The sequence below is a fragment of the Euprymna scolopes genome, chromosome 15 (assembly GCF_053919585.1).
Source record: "Euprymna scolopes isolate OS-2025 chromosome 15, ASM5391958v1, whole genome shotgun sequence".
Taxonomy (NCBI): Eukaryota; Metazoa; Mollusca; class Cephalopoda; order Sepiida; family Sepiolidae; genus Euprymna; species Euprymna scolopes.
The window spans coordinates 117173918-117194526 of NC_136496.1; the positions used below are offsets into that span (position 1 = coordinate 117173918).

The following is a 20609-nucleotide window of genomic DNA, read 5'->3' on the forward strand; positions in this document are numbered from 1 at the left end:
TACACCGAAATACATATTTGGTAACGACACAACAAAATACATCAAGATACCTCTATTTAATCTGCAGGTACATGTTCTTGTTGTGTCAGCCATGACCTGGTAGTAGTCTTAAGTTAGGTACATGCATTAATTGCAGAAACTGTTTTGAAAGCCAGTTTATCATAATTTTTTTTGTAGGCTTCCAATTACTTTTCGATTGTATTTGAAAGATTAAAGCCTAAAGATAATTACTAAAAGGAAAAAAATTGTAAGCGTGAAAAAAAAAACAACAAAAAAAAAAACATTTATAATGAAAAATGCTTTCACGGCGACATTCAGAAACTGACAAATTCAGCTCAATTTTGAAATTAAATAAATTCATTCTAAAACCCCCTTGAAGGACAAATATAAGTTTTCTGGAACTATTTCAAAGATAATTAGTAAAGTAAAATCCTAAGATATTGAATTAAATTAAAAAAAAAAAAAAACCATCTTATTTGTACAAAAAATAGCTTAATTAGCCCCCAAAAGCGAGAGATTCTAGTTTTGCATAATGAAAACAAATCAAAATTATTGTGCATGAATTCTACAGAAGCCCAAAATATTGTCAGAAAACCAAGGGACTGTCTGAAAATGATGTCGGTTGTTGAAGGGAGAGAGGGAGGGGTTTTCTTTTTTTACCCAACCATGCATCCATACATTCCTATCGTGAACGTTTTAATTTAATTATTTTTATGTGTTTCTGCTTTCAAATTAAAAATTTTTTAATTTATTTTTCAAGATTATATAAAAATTATGTTACACTGAAAATTACACATGCAAGGAAAATATTAGAATCGAGTATATAAAAATTACACTAAAAAATGTAATTTAAAAAAAAACGAGAAAATATTTTTTGCAATTATTTTTTAATGTGAAAATATTAAATAAACAATGCTAATAAAAATAAACAATGATAATAGTTCAAGGAATTAATTTTTCTTCGAGTTATATTGACTTCATTAATACAGACTTTAAGGGCTTTTTTTCGTAATGTTACTGAAAAAGTTAAATTCTTTTTTTATTGTTACAATTTCATTAAAAAAAGCAAAAATAAATTTATTCATATTTTTTTTTACTACTGAGAATAATCATTTTGGTAAAGATGTTTTTTGTTTAAACAAAACAAAATATTTCCATAAAGATTCAAATAAAAATAATGAGTTCATCTTATTCCATGACCATTATTTGATAAATACTGAAAATTTCATTAAAATTAGTTAATTTCCTGACTTTCGGTGAATTTTTAAGTAAATGTTTATACATTTTGAGCATCTGCTATTCATTTTCTATCTTAATTCACCCGCACTTAAGATTGAACCTTTAACCTCCAGAAGATAGAAAGGGATATTCCAGAGTTTGACAAGATACATCTGAAGAAGGTCAGAGGTTACATCGGCTGAAATGTTATGAGAATAACATTCAAGATGAGAACAACAGTTTCAATAATGCAAATAATAGAAATCATTAATCCTCATCTAAAAAATTCATAAACATAACACAAGAAATGTTGGATTGGGGTACAGTCTTTTCATCACCCAACTATTAATCACAAGACATTTAATCACATTGTTTTTCATCACATGGACACTTAATCACGTCTACATTTAATCACTTGAGTTTAATAAATGCTAGTAATGAACAGTCAGGCTCCTTTTCAAGACAATGAGATAAAGTAATTAAATGCACACATGCTTACATGTCTGCGTGATTATCTGTGTGTGTTAGGCATGTCCAAACAAGGATGATAACTATTACTTAATACAAAGCAGTTATAAAAGTGATCTTAAAGTACGAACACTGTTAATGAATGTTTTTTTTTATTTTATTTTAACAACATTTAAAAAGTTTGTTTTATAAAGTTCTGCTTTTGCGTTGTTTAAAAATAAAATAGTTATTGAAAAAGTTTCTTTTATAATATTCTGTATTGTTTTTTTTTTTAATTTTTAAAGTCTGGCATTGTTTGTTAACATTAAGTAAAATAAAAATAAAATGAAACTATCTGCAGACGTTTGTTTACATTTTTAAAAGAAAAATAAATTAATTAAAATAAATCTTATGCTTATTGCTTATTTGTTAAAAAAGTTTTGAAAATGGCTGATATTTACTTTAATCGAATAGATAGCCTCTCCTCTAACCCTTACCTGATTGGCGGGGGGGGGCAGTTTTACCCTATAGATTTTAATCTCTCGTAAAAATAACTCCAGAATTGTCAAAGTGGCTACAAATTTAACTTGATAAAAACAGAAATAAATTTCATTTTTTCGTTGGGAGGTGATTAATTGTCTCGGTATCGAGTGATTAAGTGTCCACGCGATAAAAACATGCGATTACATGTTGGGTGATTAAATGTTGGTAAACCGTTGGATTTCATCATTGTTAAGATAAACCATGAGCGATACTTTTATGCAACAATTGTATAAAAGTATCGCTCACGGTTTCTTATTTTAACAATGATGAAATCAAACATTTTTGTGGGGTAATAATAAGAAAACGACTTACTTTAAATTTTCAGGACTTCTCCACAATAAGAATAAGAACGAAAATCGAGATATTAAAACCAATGGTAACTGTCGTGTTGAAATTAGTGAAATGTTAAAAAATTACGAAAAATAATAAAGTAAATTATGGTCAATGAATGTCACATTCATTGCACATTCATTGAATGTGCACTAGAGTACCAACTAAAAAGTTACTTTGAAAAAAACTGATTTTTCGGGGTATTCAACAGTTTACAACTAATATCGTATTTAATATTCTGTATTGTTTTCACTGGTGGCCATGGATTTTGTGCGCGCCCATTGAATTATTGCGCACACATACAAAAAATATGACCACCAAACAATTGAATAAAGCTCTTAAGATCATGAAAAATACTTGATGACAATTTTAAATGTGCTATTCGTTAAAAACAGAGTCTAATACCTCTAAATATCAATTTTTTAGAAGCAAGTCATTAGTTGGTACTCTTGACCAAAACTTGTTTGAATTATTGTGGACTTATCTGCCATTATTTTTTGTCTTTTTTTTTCAATAAGGTGACGTAAAACGGTCCCTTTCTGCTTACTCATAAAATTTGATTTTCTTAGTTAAAAATAAAACAGTAATTTACGTAATTTTTGGAGCGCTGTTTTACAATTTGTCATTGCTCTAAGGGAGACAACTCTCCTTTACTAAGACATTCGTTCAATTTTTTTCATCTCATAATTTAGGACACAAAAACACACGGTAAATGTTTATTTTAACTGTAACACAATACCGAACATTCTAGTTTGTACTTTTACAGGTTATCAAGGCCGTTGAAACCGAACCTGGCATTTAAACCCGTCGCAAATTTACCGTTTGCATAGTATTAACCCTTGGACCCTGAGACTATTTTGCAGCATTCATTACACCGCTTTCGTTAATGCTTTTCTCTATGTGTTCGCATAGTAAAGTGACTTGTCACATCAGAGGAATCTTTAGCGGACATTTGAAATACAATTTTTAAAAAAAAATGTGGTTCATTTTTTTTTGTGTTGTTACATAGTTTTCATATATCCGTAATTGTTTAATTGGAAATGCTTAGATTTAATTAATAAAAACGCAAGATATGTAATTATATAAAACGAAAAAAAAAAAGAAAAGAAAAAAGAAGATGATTCAGGTCGATACATTTTAGTATCAACCATGCTTGGAGAGGTCTGAAATTGTTTGGTTCGATTCGTATTTATATATTTCGTACAATGCCAATACCAAAATAAACTCGTCCCGTTCTTTTTCTAAATGACTAAGAAGATGTCTAAGAAAAGTCAGATAATGATTTTGAAATTATTTTCACTTTTAGGCAGAGCAATGATACATTATTTTCATGGCGAGAGATAGAAAAAAGGCGCCAATAATAACACGATGTAAACACTAGAAAAATAGTGAAAATCGATTGAACTTTTTTTCAAAGTTCAAATGAATTTATAATATTTAGTTTCAATTAAGAAAAAGAAAAAGAAGAAAAAAAAGAAAATGATGAAATCTGTTATTAGTTAGTTACCCACCTTATTTTGGGCCATTTTCACATTGATTGTTGTTACGGAGAAGTTTTATTTTAATTCCAACCCTAGTCTACCCGCCTTCCTAATCAAAACCGGTGTCAAAGGTGTTTTGTCCCCTCAATATTTTTGTTCCGCCTCTTTTTCGAGATGGCGACTTTCTTTTTCTACTATTTTGCGTTAAGGTGTCAGCTTGATTTTTATTATAACTTCATCGATTTCCGGAAGTTTTGGAATATGATATCTTCGTTCTGTAACGAGTACATAGATAATACAGATTTTTCGGCGCTTCTACACTATTACGACGAAAATTTGTAGTCGAGTTTTCAGATTTAAAAAAAAAAAAAAAAAAAAAAAAAAAATAGTTTCTTCTGATTTTTTTTTTTTTGTCAATTCTAATAAATTACAATGGTAGCTTCCAAAGTCGAAATTACCTGAATTTACTTAATTATTTAAAAAACAAAAACAAAAAAAAAAAGAAAACTTTAATTGTGTTAGCAGGTGAAAAATTGCGGCCATTTTGTTTTATAAAATAAAGCGAAACGAAACCATAAACAAGGGAAGTAACTCTAAATGTTTAATGTAACTAACGAAAACAAATAACAAAATAAACATACACTGAACCTTCCAAAAGTCCATGGGCAGGCAGGAAATATAAAATACAGATTTTATTTGAGCAAAATAATAAATATCGCACAGATTTAATTTCCTCCGGTCCATTCGGAAAATTTCCAAAACTTTTTCTGAATTTTTCAAGAATAATCGGGAGGAAATTACCTCCTTTGTGAACACTCCTGTGTCTTATTTAAAAAGAAATTTCAATTAATTTCATCAAGTAGTTTTTTTTTTTTTTTTTTTTTTTTTACAGCGAAAAAAGCAATTTATGATACCAAGCAAAATGTTCGATTTTTAGGAAGAAAAGCTAGTATTAAAGATGGGGAGGGGTGTCAGCGTTTTAACTGGAGTTATCTCCCTTTGGCATTTCTAACATTCAAACAATTTTTTTTTTAATTCAAGATGGCTGCCTTCAACGCCCTCTCATAAAAACGTGTTTTTCCGCTGTAAAAAAAAAACAAAAAAACTACTTGATGAAATTAAGTGAAATTTTTTCCCGGAGAACTTCGTTCCATAACGGATACATACAATTTAAACTTTTTTCGATATTTTCATTTTTTAATGTCTTGTAGTTGACTGGTGGATATATTATACATATCTACCAGTCGTACAAAATATGAAAAATGAATTGCATTGAGAAAGGAAAAATGAATTCCTTTGAGGAAGAAACGAACAACGTGTTTATTTGAAGTAAACGAACTAGAATTTATTTCATAAAGAAACACATGAAAGAAAAGGGTACAGCATGCGTTTAGTTTGGCTCGCGTCTCTCGTTGTTTACTGGTGAGAAGGAAAGTCTATTGTCGTAGAGAGAGAAAGAGGGAAAGTCAATCCAGTTTGGTGTGCGTCTTTCGCTGTTAACTGATGATAAGGAAAGTCTATTGTAGTCTAGAGAGAGGGAGAAAATGAGAAAAAGTCAATCCAGGCCATGGAGATAGAAAACGTGTAAGGTGTATGTACAGTCTGTTAGCTCTTGTCCCACGCATAGTAGCGGGTGGCATGAGGCGCACGCCTGCCGAAACGGCAGTGGCTGGTCTGTAGACCACTCAGCTCAGAAGGTGAGTTGAAAAGGGTAAGAAACAGCTTATCTCTTGCTTTTATAGTTGTTTCCGGTGGTCTTTTCCGCATGTGTGGATTTCCTTTGAAAGGGGAAATGACGTTGTCCATGTGTGCGTACGTGTGCGCGTATGTGAGTACATGTGTGTACGTTAGCATGTGTGTGTATACACGTGAATGTGAGTGTATGTACGTGAATGTGAATATATCTACGTGTGTGTACGTGTGCGCGTATGTTTGTGTGCGCGTATGTATATGACAAGAAAAGTGGCTTGAAATGTGAACGCGTGTTTTTGTGTGAGACTAGGAAACTGCCCGGTATGTCGATCATCTTTTTCCATAAAAAACGGCTCTTTCTTTGAGGAGTCGAAATTGAAGTTAAAGCAAATTATAATTTTCTTGTATTTGTGGTGTCACAGAAATGCCAGTCGTCTCATTATAAAACCCGAATGTGGAATCACGAGAGCTATGACTATTTGGAAGGATTATTTTAGAAACATTTGCTGTGACTATTTCATGAATAACCCTCATATGATCGGTGGTCAAAACCACACAGTGGAAATAGATGAGACGGTTTTTAATAACAGGCGCGTTTTTGGAGGTTATGACCCAGCAGACAAATTAGGGTTTCTACTTGAAATACCCAAAGATAAAGCAGGAACACTTATGCCCGTAATAAATAGATACATTATTCTAGGGACCACTAGTGCTTCTGACTGTTGAACGGCATATCCTGGATACGCCGTATCCCAACTTAGGAAAAGAAGGTTTCAAGCATATGACGTTCAAAGCACACCACACAGAATTGCATAGAACCAGAGACTAGACTGACAACAAACAATGTGAAAAGAATGTGGCAGGAAGCGAAAAGAAATAAAAAAGAATGCGGTACAGGTCGAAAGACTCATTTTTTCCAAGCAGGGTTGCCAGGTTGGCTTTTTTAAGGCCAAATTTCGCGAATTTGGCCTTTTTTTAAAGCAGTTTGCTCTTCAAAATTTCTGTTTGGCCTTTTTTCAAATTTGGCCTTTTTCTGATCATTTTATATAAATATTTTTTAATAGTAATTATTTAAAAAAAAGTCACAATTAAGTAATTTAAAAAGTGAATTTAGGAAAACTCGTCCCGGGAAAACTTGTCTGGGGAAAACTCGTCTCCGGAAAACTCGTCTCCAGAAAACTCGACCCCGGAAAACAATATCTCCTTCAAGAACGATCATAAAATGTGTTTTCAATCGATATTTATTCAATAAGGGACCAGTTTTCCTACCTAGCGAAAGGGGACGAGTTTTCCGGGGTCGAGTTTTCCGGGGTCGAGTTTTCCGGGGTCGAGTTTTCCGGAGACGAGTTTTCCGGAGACGAGTTTTCCCAGGACGAGTTTTCTGGGCACCTTAAAAAGTAGTTTGCATGTCAAAACTTGTAGATTTCTTTTTTCATTTTGTTTTTTATTTTCTAACAGCCCCAGAAACAACATCTGCTAACATTTTTCATATCAGAAAAAAATATTTTTCTAAAGACTAAAGGACCACACTGAGGGAATCTTACACCTAAATGTTTAAATTAATTTTCACACTTACTTACTAAACGTTTATATGGAACCTCTCAGAGTTCACAGTTGGGCATAAAACTGTTCTGGGGACATTTTTTTTTAGTACTGGCGTCTTGGCCCTGTCCAGTCAGGTCACTGAGCTTCAGTTTTTCCTTTTATTTTTTATTTTTTTCATTTCAATGAATATTAGATTAATAGTAAGTGAGTGAGAGAGAGAGAGAGAGAGAGAGAGAGAGAGAGAGAGAGAGAGAGAGAGAGAGAGAAAGAGAGAGAGACAGAGAGAGAGAGGGAGAGAGAGAGAGAGACACACATACACACACACACACACACATCGTCTAGTCTTTGAATTGGACAAATATTTATTTTTTTCTTGGTTATCCATTCAAGAAACTAAGTGTAAATATAATAAATCCTGGGAAAAGTCATATCCATGCCTGAAAAGTGCTGATTGTAAGCAAGTGTACTGTGTGTTATGCAAAGTGAGTTTTACTTTAAGCAAAGCAATATTTCAGCACACAAAATAAAACAAAAAAAAAAAATAAGATAAAACACCAAACAGAAATATTTCCCAAAGTTCTCTTGATAATTTTGTATGTAAAAAATCAAATGATTAAGAAAGCGAAGCAGAAATAAAACTTAGTTTAATTATAACTTGCCATTCTTTAATCCGTTCAATTGACCATATTGATGAGATTGTGAAAAGAATATGGTGAAAAAAGTGTTTAAGAAAATATAAACGTGCATAGAACTAAGTGCAATAATTAAAATATGATTTCGGGTGCACTAAAAGAAAAACTAAAAAATGATTTGAAAGACAAAAACATGTAGTGATGTAGCGACTCAGAAATATCTATGTATTCTTCTTAGATTTTACTGTAATAAGAACAAACAAATCTAAATAGCTTTTCTGTCTATTGTATCGAAACTAGTGCACATATTTTGTTTGAGAAAATAGTTAAAGAAATAACTGATTTGGGCAAAACTCTTAAAATCTGTATAGGATTTGCTAGTGATGGTGCAGTTTCTATGGTTCGCAGTAAAAATTCAGTGTGGTCACAAATTAAGTTTACATCAGCAGGTTGTATTCACATGAAATGCATCTGTCATTCTTTGAGTCTTTGCATCGAACATGCATTCTCAAAGTTGCCTTCTAATGTTGGTTTTCATTTAATTGAAGTGCCATTATGGTTCAGTAATCGTGCCCTTAGACGAGAAGAATTCAAAAATTTATTTCAAATAATGAACCTTGTAGATGGAGAAAACGACCAAGGGAGAAATGTTCCTCTTCCATTTCAAAATTTATCTAAAACAAGATGGCTAGTAAGAGGAAAAATTTTATATAATATTTTGATGAACTGGGGGGAATTATTAGGTTATTTTAGTACTTGTGAAACAAAATTAAGTATTAATTCAAACATATTAGTTTGTAATAATCCGTAGAGCTATAAATACTGCACATGCAAAATTTCAGCTAGATCAGACAACTGGAAGTGGGTCAGGGGCATTACTTATTGCACGTCCCTCGTAAGTAAATAAATAAAAAATGTAATATGCGCATGCCTTTACTAAGGGGGGGACTAAGGGAGCGATTATTAAATAATTCTGCTGGTCGCCATGAAACTCAACGCCCAAGGAGTATCAACAATTTGTATAGAAATATCAGATTTATAAATTTTAGACAAATTTTTACTTACACGGTAACCAAATACCTTTGCTTTAAAATTACAACTTTTATAGATTTTTGAGTCTGCTGTAAATATTCAAATTTGGGTCAGACAAATAGTATTTTGAATATTAAGACAATTTTTCCATGTATTACTAACGAATGTCATTGGCAGTCGCCATTCTTAACATAGGGAGGAGAGGGGTTCTAACATGCATATGCATTAGTGCTTGTTTAGTTGGGGGGGAGGGGCATGCCAGACATGAAAAAATAATAGATTACATTAAATAATAAAAATAATATCTAGAAAACTACTTTTCTGTTCCAAATTTAAATGTGATATTTGTTTTCAGCATACCCAAAAACAGTCTTTGGCGAAAACCTATACAAGTCATCAATTTAATAATGACTATTGAGTTGTCATTAAAGGAAGAAATACCAAAGTTTATAAAAACTGTAGTTTTAATTTTGAAAAATATGGTTCTGCGGTGTTGTCAGCTGGACGGTGAATACTGTAAAAAATCTCAGTATTTGTTACCCGGAAGCCCAGTCAAAATGGAGGAAAGCTAATTTACCGGTGATAAGTCCCCTCGAAAAATTTAATCTTCTGTTGGTTGTGAGTTTTGTTAAATTACTTTTCTTTAGTTTGTTTCTCTGCTCACAAAGTTGAATTTAATTATTTTATTTTTCATTAATATTTTTAATTTTTCCATTATTTTATTTTTCATTAATAAATATTTAAAATTTTTCCACTTCTTTGAGTTAAACCAAACATCGTTTTTAGATAGAACCCTAAAAAAAAAAAAAAAATGAGCGCATATGTGAATGAAAAAAGTAAAATTCATTAAAAAAAAAAAAAAATGAATTCCTGTGAAAATTGCAGCTATGCTAGAAAACTACTAACGCCCGAAAGTATCCTGTACCTCTATAAGGCCACCATTCACCCATGTATGGAGTATTGTTGTCATATTTGGGCTGATGTATCTGCTACAAGTCTCTCGCTCCTGGACAAAGTCCAAAAGAGTCTCCTGAACTGTCATCTAAGCTTCAGCCTCTGTACCACCGACGAAATGTTACATCCCTCTGCCTGTTCTACAAGTATTTTAATGGTAAATGCTCTGACGAACTGCAAGCACTTGTGCGTCCACAATGTAAATACCTCTCCCTTGAAATATGAGAAAGTGGGTGAATGTCAAGCATCCAGTAGGATGCCACATCCCCAGCTTGAACAAACAGATAAGATAATTGAAAAAAGAGATTAAAGAACCTCTCATTTCATTGCTAGAACTATTACATACACCCCTGACGAGATTGGTGTTCTAGAAACTGATTGGCAGAGTATAACTCTTACCAAGTGAAAAGAATCTGTAAACACAGATTTTGGAATGAGGTTTGTGAATAAAGAAATGCTTTTGATTCGAACCCATTTAAACAACTTGCAGATTTTGCATTAGAAGTTCTCATTTTGTCACCTTCGAATGCTGATGTGAAAAGAATTTTTGGCCAAATGAACATTAATAAAAACAAGTAACTGAATGGAGGCAAAAATCACAAATACTATTTTGATGATCGAAACAAGTATCAGATGAAATAACAGATGTTGTTGAAACTATGTGTGATAAGACAATGTTTTTGAAAAGGTTGGAACAATGAAAGCATATACCAAAAAAGCGTCCTACTCTACGACTATCTATTAGCAGCACATCCCATAAAGATTTGTTTGAGACTGAAAACGATTTTGTCAACTTATAAGAACACCTGAAATTTTTAACAGAAACAAGCCAAGCATGCGGGGTCTCCCTGTACGAGTGAAAAATTTACTTTCCTCATGACTAATGTTTGTGAAAAATTTCAAAAAATCCAAGACATGTTTATTGAGAAAAGTGCAAACAAGTGAACGGATGAACGATTGTGGAGGCAACTAGTGTTATCCAAGAAAATCAGTTCTGGCAAAACCTTACTTTCACCATGGCTAATGTTTATGCAAAATTTCATAAAAAATCCAAGGCGTGGTTATTACGAAAAATGCAAACAAATAAATGGACGAAAGATTTGGGGGTAATTTTACTCTTATAATGTCCCCTATGGAGGCAATCATAGTTATCCCAGATAATCTGTTCTAGCAAAAATTTACTTTCGCCATGACTAATGTTTGTGCAAAATTTTTAAAAGTCCAAGGTGTGGTTATTGAGAAAAGTACAAACAGATGAACGAACAAACGGGGGTGAATTACTAGGTCCAATCCCTCCTTTCTCAGGGGATCAAAAATGAACTTATTGATGTAACTGTATACTATCCTTGTGCTAATTGTAGTAATATCATGAAATAAATTTCAAATAGTTAAAAGAACATTAACTAAAGCAAAGAAAGCAAAACCTAACTTAACAATGCTATGCCTACAAACATGAAAAATCAACTACAAACTTTCAAACCCAGCTGAACTTTTAAACAAACACATTATGGGAATCGAACATAATCACAAAAATTCCAAACCCAAGATTTCCTAATCCTGATCATATTTTTTTTTAACATAGAAGGCACAACTTATAAAGGCCCAGAGGTCACTCGAGGATAAGGGTTAATGAGTGTACAATAGTCAATGGGACAATGTTGTAGTAATCGTTAGTAGTGGAAATTTGGTAAATTGCATTACTTAAGAATTTGTTTACGTTGGACTTGAAGACTACCAAATTGTAATCAGCTGGAAAGCAGGGAAACAGAAGAAAAAGAAGCTTTGTTCATGGAATCTATGTTTAGGTTTAGGCACAGATGAAGAGTGGGGGAAATTATTGATAGTGGTTTCAGCTAGATGAGTGTTTCTCGTGAATGTTTGGCAAGGAGGGACCATAGACTGGAGCACAAACAAGCACTTGCCATGAAAATATATCCATGAACAACTAGAACATAGACAGAATATGAGAAAATATATCATGAGAGAACAGCTCATGATTTTCCATATCGTCTCTGGACAATATGAACATATGCTGGTTAGCTAGATGGGAAATGGAAACCAGTAACGGTTTTGAGTAAATGGGCAGAACTGAGATCGTACATCCTTCAACTATCAAATGAATCTTCAAAAAGACGAAACAAATAAAAGCGGATGGAACATTACTCATAAGCAAGTTCGGTGCTAATGCACTTACTGATCCGCGCTATTTTTTAAATCGTATTTCCAAGTTTAATTAAAATTTTATGATATGTTTTTTATTCAATTGTAAGGTTAAAGTACAGAATAGGTACAAAACACTTTTCCTGATCTATATTAATGATCTTCCAAATCACATCCTTACATCATTTGTAGACATTTATGCTGACGACACTACCATTTATGGTAGCACATCTAAGACAGTAAACGACCAAGTTCTCTCCAATTCTCTCCTCTGATCTTGAGCACGTAGTACAATGGGGAAAGGAGTGGCTGGTTACTTTTAATGCATCTAAAACCAAGCTTCTCTCATACATCATCAACATTCTAATCCACATTTGGCATCAATTGAAATGAATGGCTCTCGTCTTCAGGAGGCCTCAAGTTTTGACAAGCTTCTGGGCTTGACCATTACTCCTGATCTTAAATGGAACACGTACATCAAATCTGTTGCCAAGGTTGCTGGAAAAATGGTGGGATCTTTCTATTGATCCGGTAAATATCTCACTGCTGATGCTATTCTCTATCTATATAAGAGCCAGGTACGTCCAAGGATGGAATACTGTTGCCACATCTGGGCAGGAACTGCTAGAAAGTACTTGTCCTGCCTTGAAAGAGTTCAAAATAGACTTCGTAGCCTCGTAGGAGATGTCCTTTTCTCCTCCTTGCAACCTCTATCTCACAGAAGAGATGTTGCGAGTTTGTCTCTGATGTATCGTTATTTTCATGGAAAGTGTTCGACTGAGCTTCAATCTATGGTCCCCCCTCGCAAAACTTTCACAAGAAACACTCGTCTAGCTGTAACCACTATCAATAATTCCCCCCACTCTTTATCTGTGCCTAAACCTAATCGTAGATTCCATGAACAAAGCTTCTTTCTTAGAACTGCACGCCTGTGGAATTGTCTTCCGTTTTCCTGCTTTCCGGCTGACTACAATATGGTTGTGTTCAAGTCTAAAGTAAATAAGTTCTTGATGAGACGTTCCATATAAGTTATCAAATGTACCAAATTTTCATTACTAATGATTACTATATTGTCCAATTTCTACTGTACACTCTTTAACCCTTATCCTTGAGTGGCATCTGGGCCTTGATAATGTGGTGATGCCTATGTAAAAAAAAAAAAAAAAAACACCCTCCCCTCCCCATGTTAAGAATGGCTTTTTTAATTAATATTTCAGCATGGATCAACAAGTGTATGAGTACTGCAAGTTCATTTCAATGATCACATCACCTCATCATTAACTGAACACACTAACACAAACAAAAATTCACACCAATTAATGCCAAAACAATCAACATATCAAGAAATAGCTGTGAAATACATAGGCTGAAAAGATATAAGCAACAAATATATTACTGCAATTTTGAGATGAGATATTAATGTTTGTATTGTTTTGGTTATTTGGATAATTATTCTCATCTTGAATTCTGACCGTGGGGTTTGTGAGAGCCTTTTCTAGTCTCACAGAAAAACACACATTCACATTTCAAGCTATATTACTTGTCATATACATACGCGCACACAAACATACACACCCACGTCCACACACGTACATATATTCACATTCACGTGTATATACACACACGCTAACGTACACACACAGATGGACGACATCACTTCCTTTCAATGGAAATCCACACATGCACAAAAGACCACCGGAAACACCTATAAAAGAAAGAGCAACAAGCGGCTTCTCCCTTTTTTCCGACCTGCCTTTCCGCCGTTTCGGCAGGCGCGCGCACGCGCATACCTCACGCCATTTACTACTATATGGGACAAAAGGCAAACAGACAGTACGTACACTCTTTCTCTCTCTATCTACTACTTGTGCCAGAGAACACCACCGCGTAGCTGACGGCTAACATGGCGCACAGTTTAACTGATGTCAACCCTTTATCCTTTGTCTTTGTCTACACGCTGGACTTTCATTCTCATTTCTACTATATTACTTCTTTTCCCACGCGCGAACAAATGATAGTGACCCGAACGTGAGATGAAAACACATTTCCTTTTTCTTTCTACAATACCAGTCCTCAACAAACGATGGTTACACCCGCGCGGACATGAACACGTTATATCTAAAGCATTCATTCTTTCAACAGTAAATAAACGACACGTTTATCTTATCCATCAATTGAGTTTTTGTCTCCTTCAATTTCATTCGTTTCATTATTTTCTTGTAGCGAGTTAGGGTATTATTATATCCTGGTCCGCAACAGGTTTGAGGGTGTGTCCATACATTTTTTTAAAAAGTTCAATCTTCGGGGGTCACTCAATGCCTCTGTTTAGTCTCGAAAGACAAAGGATACCCCTTAGGGGCAGCTGCATGTGTAATTATAAGGCAAGGGTTGCACAATCCTCAACCACACCTCTCCTGAATTGGCACTGTTTGAGTCCAGTGGCAAGGAGAATTCCAGGACGACTGAAAACAATGCCGAGATAAGCGGAGAGCACATACAGCAGCTGGAAGTCTCAAATGGTTATCCATTTAGTACTGACCAGGCTCAACATTGCTTAACTGATGATTCAGTGGGAACCAGTGTATCAACGTGATTATACCATACAGGCGTCACTAATGCAGAGCTAACCTCCTTTTCCTTAGTTGAAAAAAACATGAATTTAACACCTGATGAAGATTGCAGGTTTTAATGACTGAAACATTGTGTCAATAATACCCAAGATGAGAATAATCATCCAAATAACAAAAATAATACAAACAAGTATACTAGTGTACATAACAATTATCAAAACAATCTTTTTGTTTCTATCTCTTAAGGTATGTAGCAATATCATGGAACTATTTTCATGTGCGCAATATATGTAACCACTGCAGCGTAGGAATAATATAAACTGTTTTACATTTTGAACATTGGTTAAAACAACAGGCACGTCTTTTCTTACGCATATCTGTCAAATAAATTGTTTTATCAGATAAAGATGTCTCCGTCACAATTTACCACCCGTCCATAAAACAGCATTATTACATTTAATCATTTGCAATAAATAAATAAATTGTTAAAAAATTACGTCCCTTGTTTGTTTGTTTTTGGTACATTTAATATAAACTAGCAGGGAGACCTGATGTTGCCCAGGATTGAATGATGATCAACAAATGTTTCATCCTCCAATATTTTTATTGTCATTGAATTCGGTGAAATCGCTTATTTTTTCAATCAAATTGATTGATTGTCTGCTCTAGTAGGGGACCCATCGCGGTGCATCAGAAGGGAGCTTCATATGCTTCTCTGCAGTGACTTAATCCAAAATACATTGTCGTCTACACTACACTGTAACAAAAAATAAACTACCACTGAGTTTATGAAATTATTTTTATATATAATGGCCTGAATTAAAGTTTAAAATGCAAAAGTCAAGTATCATGCTTCAATTGTGCTCCAACAGAAACATTCATTCCAAACGTGCTACTGCTACTGTCGTGTCAAAGTATTTACTGTTGATTTTATATGGCCGGCCTTTTTGCTTGTGCGGTGATAATGGCTTGAATTTAAGTTTAAAATGAAAAAGTCAGGTATCATGGTGCAATTGTGCTTTAAACAGAAACGTTCATTTCGAACGCGCACCTATCATATCAAGGAACATATTGTTGATTCTATATGTCAAACCTTTTGACTTGTGTAGTAATAAAACCTTTTGACTTGTGTAGTAATAAAACTTCTCAAACGCATTTGTGATGTTAGGCTGTGTAAAGTGTTAACGTTGGTCAAAATTGCCTATTTCGTCTTTCATGGGATTATTTAGATTATCGGTTATCGATACTTATCAAAGATATTCCGATACAAAGTCTATATAAGAACACTTCCAGACACCTTCGAGTGAAATTTCATAAAAAGTGGCGCAGCAGCCGTTTTCAAGTTCATAGGGAACGAACTCACACACATGCGCATATACACAAAGTTCCTTTTATGTAAGAGAGAGAGAGAGAGAGAGAGAGAGAGGGAGAGAGAGAGACAGACAGACAGACAGACAGACAGACAGACAGAGACAGAGACAGAGACAGAGAGAGAGAGAGAGAGAGAGAGAGAGAGAGATTTCTGTTTAATATATATTTTTTATATTAAGTCGAAAAATAATTTGTCCTTGTTCAGGTATTTCCGGAAACACATTCGTTATGTCTGTTGTTAACTATTGTTTTTGCTTTTAGAAACCATTTTTGTGTGATTTTTATTTGTTATTGGGATAAAAAAATATTTAAGTCGATTACGCAAAAAATGGATTTATGTACGGTGGGAGAAAAATAAATCAAGTCATAAACTAGTTCGGGTGTTTCCGGAAGCGCACTTGTTCGGGTATTTCCGGAAGCGCACTTGTTGGTCGTTGTTGCTTTTAGAAACCAAGTTTGTTTGACACGAAAGTTATCGAAAAACGAAAGAGGATTTCAAGAAAGCTAAGGTAAAAATAGAATGAAATAAAAATCAAGTCAAAGAAGAGAAAAAAGTAGGTCAATAATTAAAAGTTTATTTTTGTTCACTAAAAAAAAAAAAAAAAAAAAAAAAGTTCCGGTAAAAAAAAACTATAAATTATTTGGGATTTGTAGTATTTCAATTGCTTTTTGTACAAATTTTAGATGAAACTATTCTTGGTTTTAAGTCGCCCTGAAATAAAATTCTAATTCATTTTTTAACGTATAAAAACTGTAGGGTGAATCAGAAGAATAGGCGACCCAAAAGTCCGCAGCAAATAGTGTCAAATGAAAAAATTATTCTTTGTTTTTATATATAAAATTTATTAAATATTTCATAAAGTAATATATTTTTCATAATACTAAAACAAATTCAAAATAGTAAAACAATATTTTATTTATTATTTTATGCAAAAAAAAACAACAAAACAAACTAACTAACAAAAAAAAACGAAAAAAACTTAATGCAAAAATATGTCTTACACTGTTTGCTGCGGACTTCGAGTCGCCTGTTTTTCTGATTTACCATTGTAATTTAATTTCAAATATTTGCCCATCACGGCTATTTCCTTTAAAATAATTTATTCCTAAATTAATTACTTCTATGTTTAGGGTTGTTTATTTTAAAGTCCATTAAACCTTGTTAAATTTTTGATACTTCTACAAAATTTTAATCTAAGTTTTAGGTTTAATTTGGCAGGTTCGGTTCAAATTCTGTAGAAGCACCAAACATTTTGATTTTACACACACACACACACAAAAATGCTTAAAACTTATGTTTTTGCTTTCTTCAAGCAAAGTCCTCTGACGGTTGCTGACACTTTCACATTTTCTTTTTAAATCATGTTCATCATCACCACTTGGAGGTAAGGTATTTACGACCATATTTAGGGGAGATATGTGAGAAATTTATTTCTTACATCTCAATTTCCTCCCTTGCAGAGGCAAAGAATCCATAAATACAAAAGCCATACCTTTCAAACTCCAAATTTATTCAAATGTAACAGCAATGAAAGTTTATTGGTTCTGCTATTGTCCATTTGCAAAACGATGGCCCGATTTGCCCCCATACTCATGGAGCCTTTAGTTCGAATTCCTATTGTCGGAATGTTAGTTTGTTGTTTCTCGTAATGATCCATGGATGTTCATGGTAAACTCGGCGGGAATAATGGCGCCTATAATTAGGCATAATGTGAGCCCCTTGGGACTCAAGATGAATTGAGAAAAGATCCAATATTTGGTAAATAAACATGCAGAACAGTTCTGGAATGGTATCCTCAATTAGGATAAATTTAGCAGCATAAGTAGTCTCTGCTTGTAGAGATGTGGTCCTTCCTTCATTCACCAACCGTTTGGTGTTCATGAAGGAATTGTCTTAGCTCCCTCCAGTGGCAGCTGCTGGGGTTTGAGTCTATCCCGATGCCGAGTTTTTGCTATACTGAAAAGAAATGCATGATACAAAAGCGCGCCAAGTCAATCACCTGACACATTCAAATTTAAACCAATGACAGCCGACTACTAATGCGTGGGCGGAAAAACATGGTTGCCGTATATGGAATTTCTCACAGATGAGCAAGATGTTGCTTACGTTACATTTAAACTTCTGCATATGAGTACAGCTAGAGAAGCAGACAGCAGGAAGGGAATTCCAAAGTCTAGTTGTCCGAGGGAAGAAGATATTAGAATAGAACACTTTCTGACATTCAGGGATCTCTACAATGAAGGGGTTTGATTTTGTTGCTAAGCGGATTTGTTGGGGGTATGTACGTCGAGGGGACACAAGTGCAACAAGTGTGGCAACCTGCTAAGTCCGGCCAGAATAAATGACAGGCAGGAACATTTCTACAGCGATCACTGCTTTGAAACGCCGGCGTGTATTAAAGATGCATAGGAACATGAGGTGATGCAACCACACACACACATAAAATAAAAGGAAATATTTTATGCTCCCTTGTGTATGAATACAGTAAACAGGCTGGTACGTTCGAGAAAACTGGTCTATAAAGATTAACTCAGCAAAATTTAAACAGCAGTTCCACAAGTAACCATCACCGCTGCTTTAGCAGTGTCAGAAATTGCCATTAAAAATGCGTGATAAAAACTTGAATAATTAGACTTACTATCTTTCAAAGCTTATAACTACTTGAAAAATGTAATTTAAACCCTATTTTTTTCCAATAAAAGGAGCAAAGACCAAATTTTAAAATAATAGGTTTAATAGCAAAATATGCAGTATTTGTTTTTTTTTAATCAGTTTTCTTTAAAAAAGATTTCAAGAAAATCAACGAATTTTAACTTACTTCGAATATAATAAAATATATTATAAATTCCAATATAATAAAATATATATAAATTCCCAAAAATCACTTACCTATTAAAAATACTAATCAATGGGTACTTCCATTCTTCATTGTTAAGAATTTATCCATATTTATATTTTATATTCCATGTACATTTTAAATAAAATAATTTTTTAAGCAAGGATTCAAAAATACTGCGATATCAGATGGTCACAACTGGAAGAAAAGGAGACAAACGTCTCTCTTTCTCCCAATTGAGAGCTTCGGTGGCCTAAAAACGCCATAATTAATCTCCCCTTTCTATTTCTGACATGTGTTTGCTGTAAACAAAAGTTAGTTAAATATGGGTCACCATATTGAAAAATGATCACATTCACTCATAAGTAAGTTTACTTTTATAAACACACCCATCAACAAATTTTCCATTTTTTTTTTCTTCTCTTAAAGGAATACATGAGTTTTTGATTTAAAATATTTTATTTCTCCTTTATCGAATGAATTTTTTTTTAAATATCTAAAATAAAACAACATTGAATGAAATAGAAAAAATTATAGTAAGTGCTTAATATTTACTTGGCAATATTTTAAAAATGTGAGGTTCCACTTAAAAAAAAAATCAACTTGGTTTAAAAAAAAGGTTTTAAACTTTTGATTTTACAGGTAAATTTACACAAAACTATTCTTTTTTTTGTTTTAAATTAGATTATTTTATTTATTGATCTTTTATCTTCAATTTGTGATATAAAAATCTGAGGTGAGAAAATTAATTATTTTAATTTTAATAGACATTTTAAAATGGGCGGGGGGTGAATTTAAAAACGTTTGTCTAAAATATTATATTCGGTTTATTGGAAAGAGCATAAAATTTCACATTAAACCTGAAAATATCTTAAAGATTGAACCAATAGAAAAATTTTGATAGATTTTTAAATTGAAAAAATTGAAAAAAATTTAACTCATAAAATTCAATTCATTTCATTACGTAGAAAAAATGGCTGTGTTTGCAGGCACTTTGTAAACACTGTTTTTTAAAAATTAAGAAATAATATTTCTATTATTTTTCCAAAAACTTTAATAGTTTATTTTGGAAGTATATTCCATAAAGAAATTAAACAAACCACTTTAAAAAGAGAAATTACGAATTTTGTATATTTTATTCGTAGTTTTGTGTTAAAGGTGTCAAAAATTCAAAAAAAATTCTGACACACCTACCGCTGTCTGTGGTTATCACTAGGGCTGTGACAACAGCATATTCTTTTGATTGTTTTGACTCTTGAGTATATATTCGTTAATATCTTATATGTTTTTATATAGACTGATGTGGTTCTTTGTTGATTGACTGTGTCTTACTGTGTTATATATATACTTGAGGGTCAAAAGAATGAAAAGAATATTCTGTTGTTACAGCCCTAATTATCACATATGCCAGACTCTGTTTATTTATATGTAAAACAACAACGCCAAGAATGCCACAGAACAATCAGTTTCTCTCCAAATTCTCAAGTGCAACACGTGTTTGAAGAAGTGCGCCGTCTTCGTGAGACGTTAAAACACCCGTCATGGTTTTACATGGGTCGCAGGGGAATTACAATACCCATCGTGGAAATTTACCACATCCAGCAAAACCTCAAACCGCCTTTTAAATATTCATATTCCAAACTACAGTTCTTACAATACGAACACACACACACACACACACACACACACACACACACACACACATATTCACTTATATGGATTATATACTGTTCCTATTTACAATGCCTCCCCACGGGAGAGAGTTAGACACCAGGGTCGTTTTTTAATGTGGAGAAA

General features: G+C 33.3%; 1 protein-coding gene across 1 annotated transcript in view; it reads right to left on the reverse strand.

Annotated features, from left to right (window-relative positions):
* Positions 1 to 4377, reverse strand: part of LOC145294086 (DNA repair protein Ku80-like) — a 74458-nt gene extending 70081 nt beyond the window's left edge. The window contains exon 1 of the mRNA XM_080141146.1: positions 4050 to 4377. Coding sequence (XP_079997272.1) covers positions 4050 to 4064 — 15 coding nt within the window. The 5' untranslated portion in view covers positions 4065 to 4377. The remainder of the gene's footprint in view (positions 1 to 4049) is intronic.
* Between the last annotated feature and the right edge of the window lie 16232 nt (positions 4378 to 20609).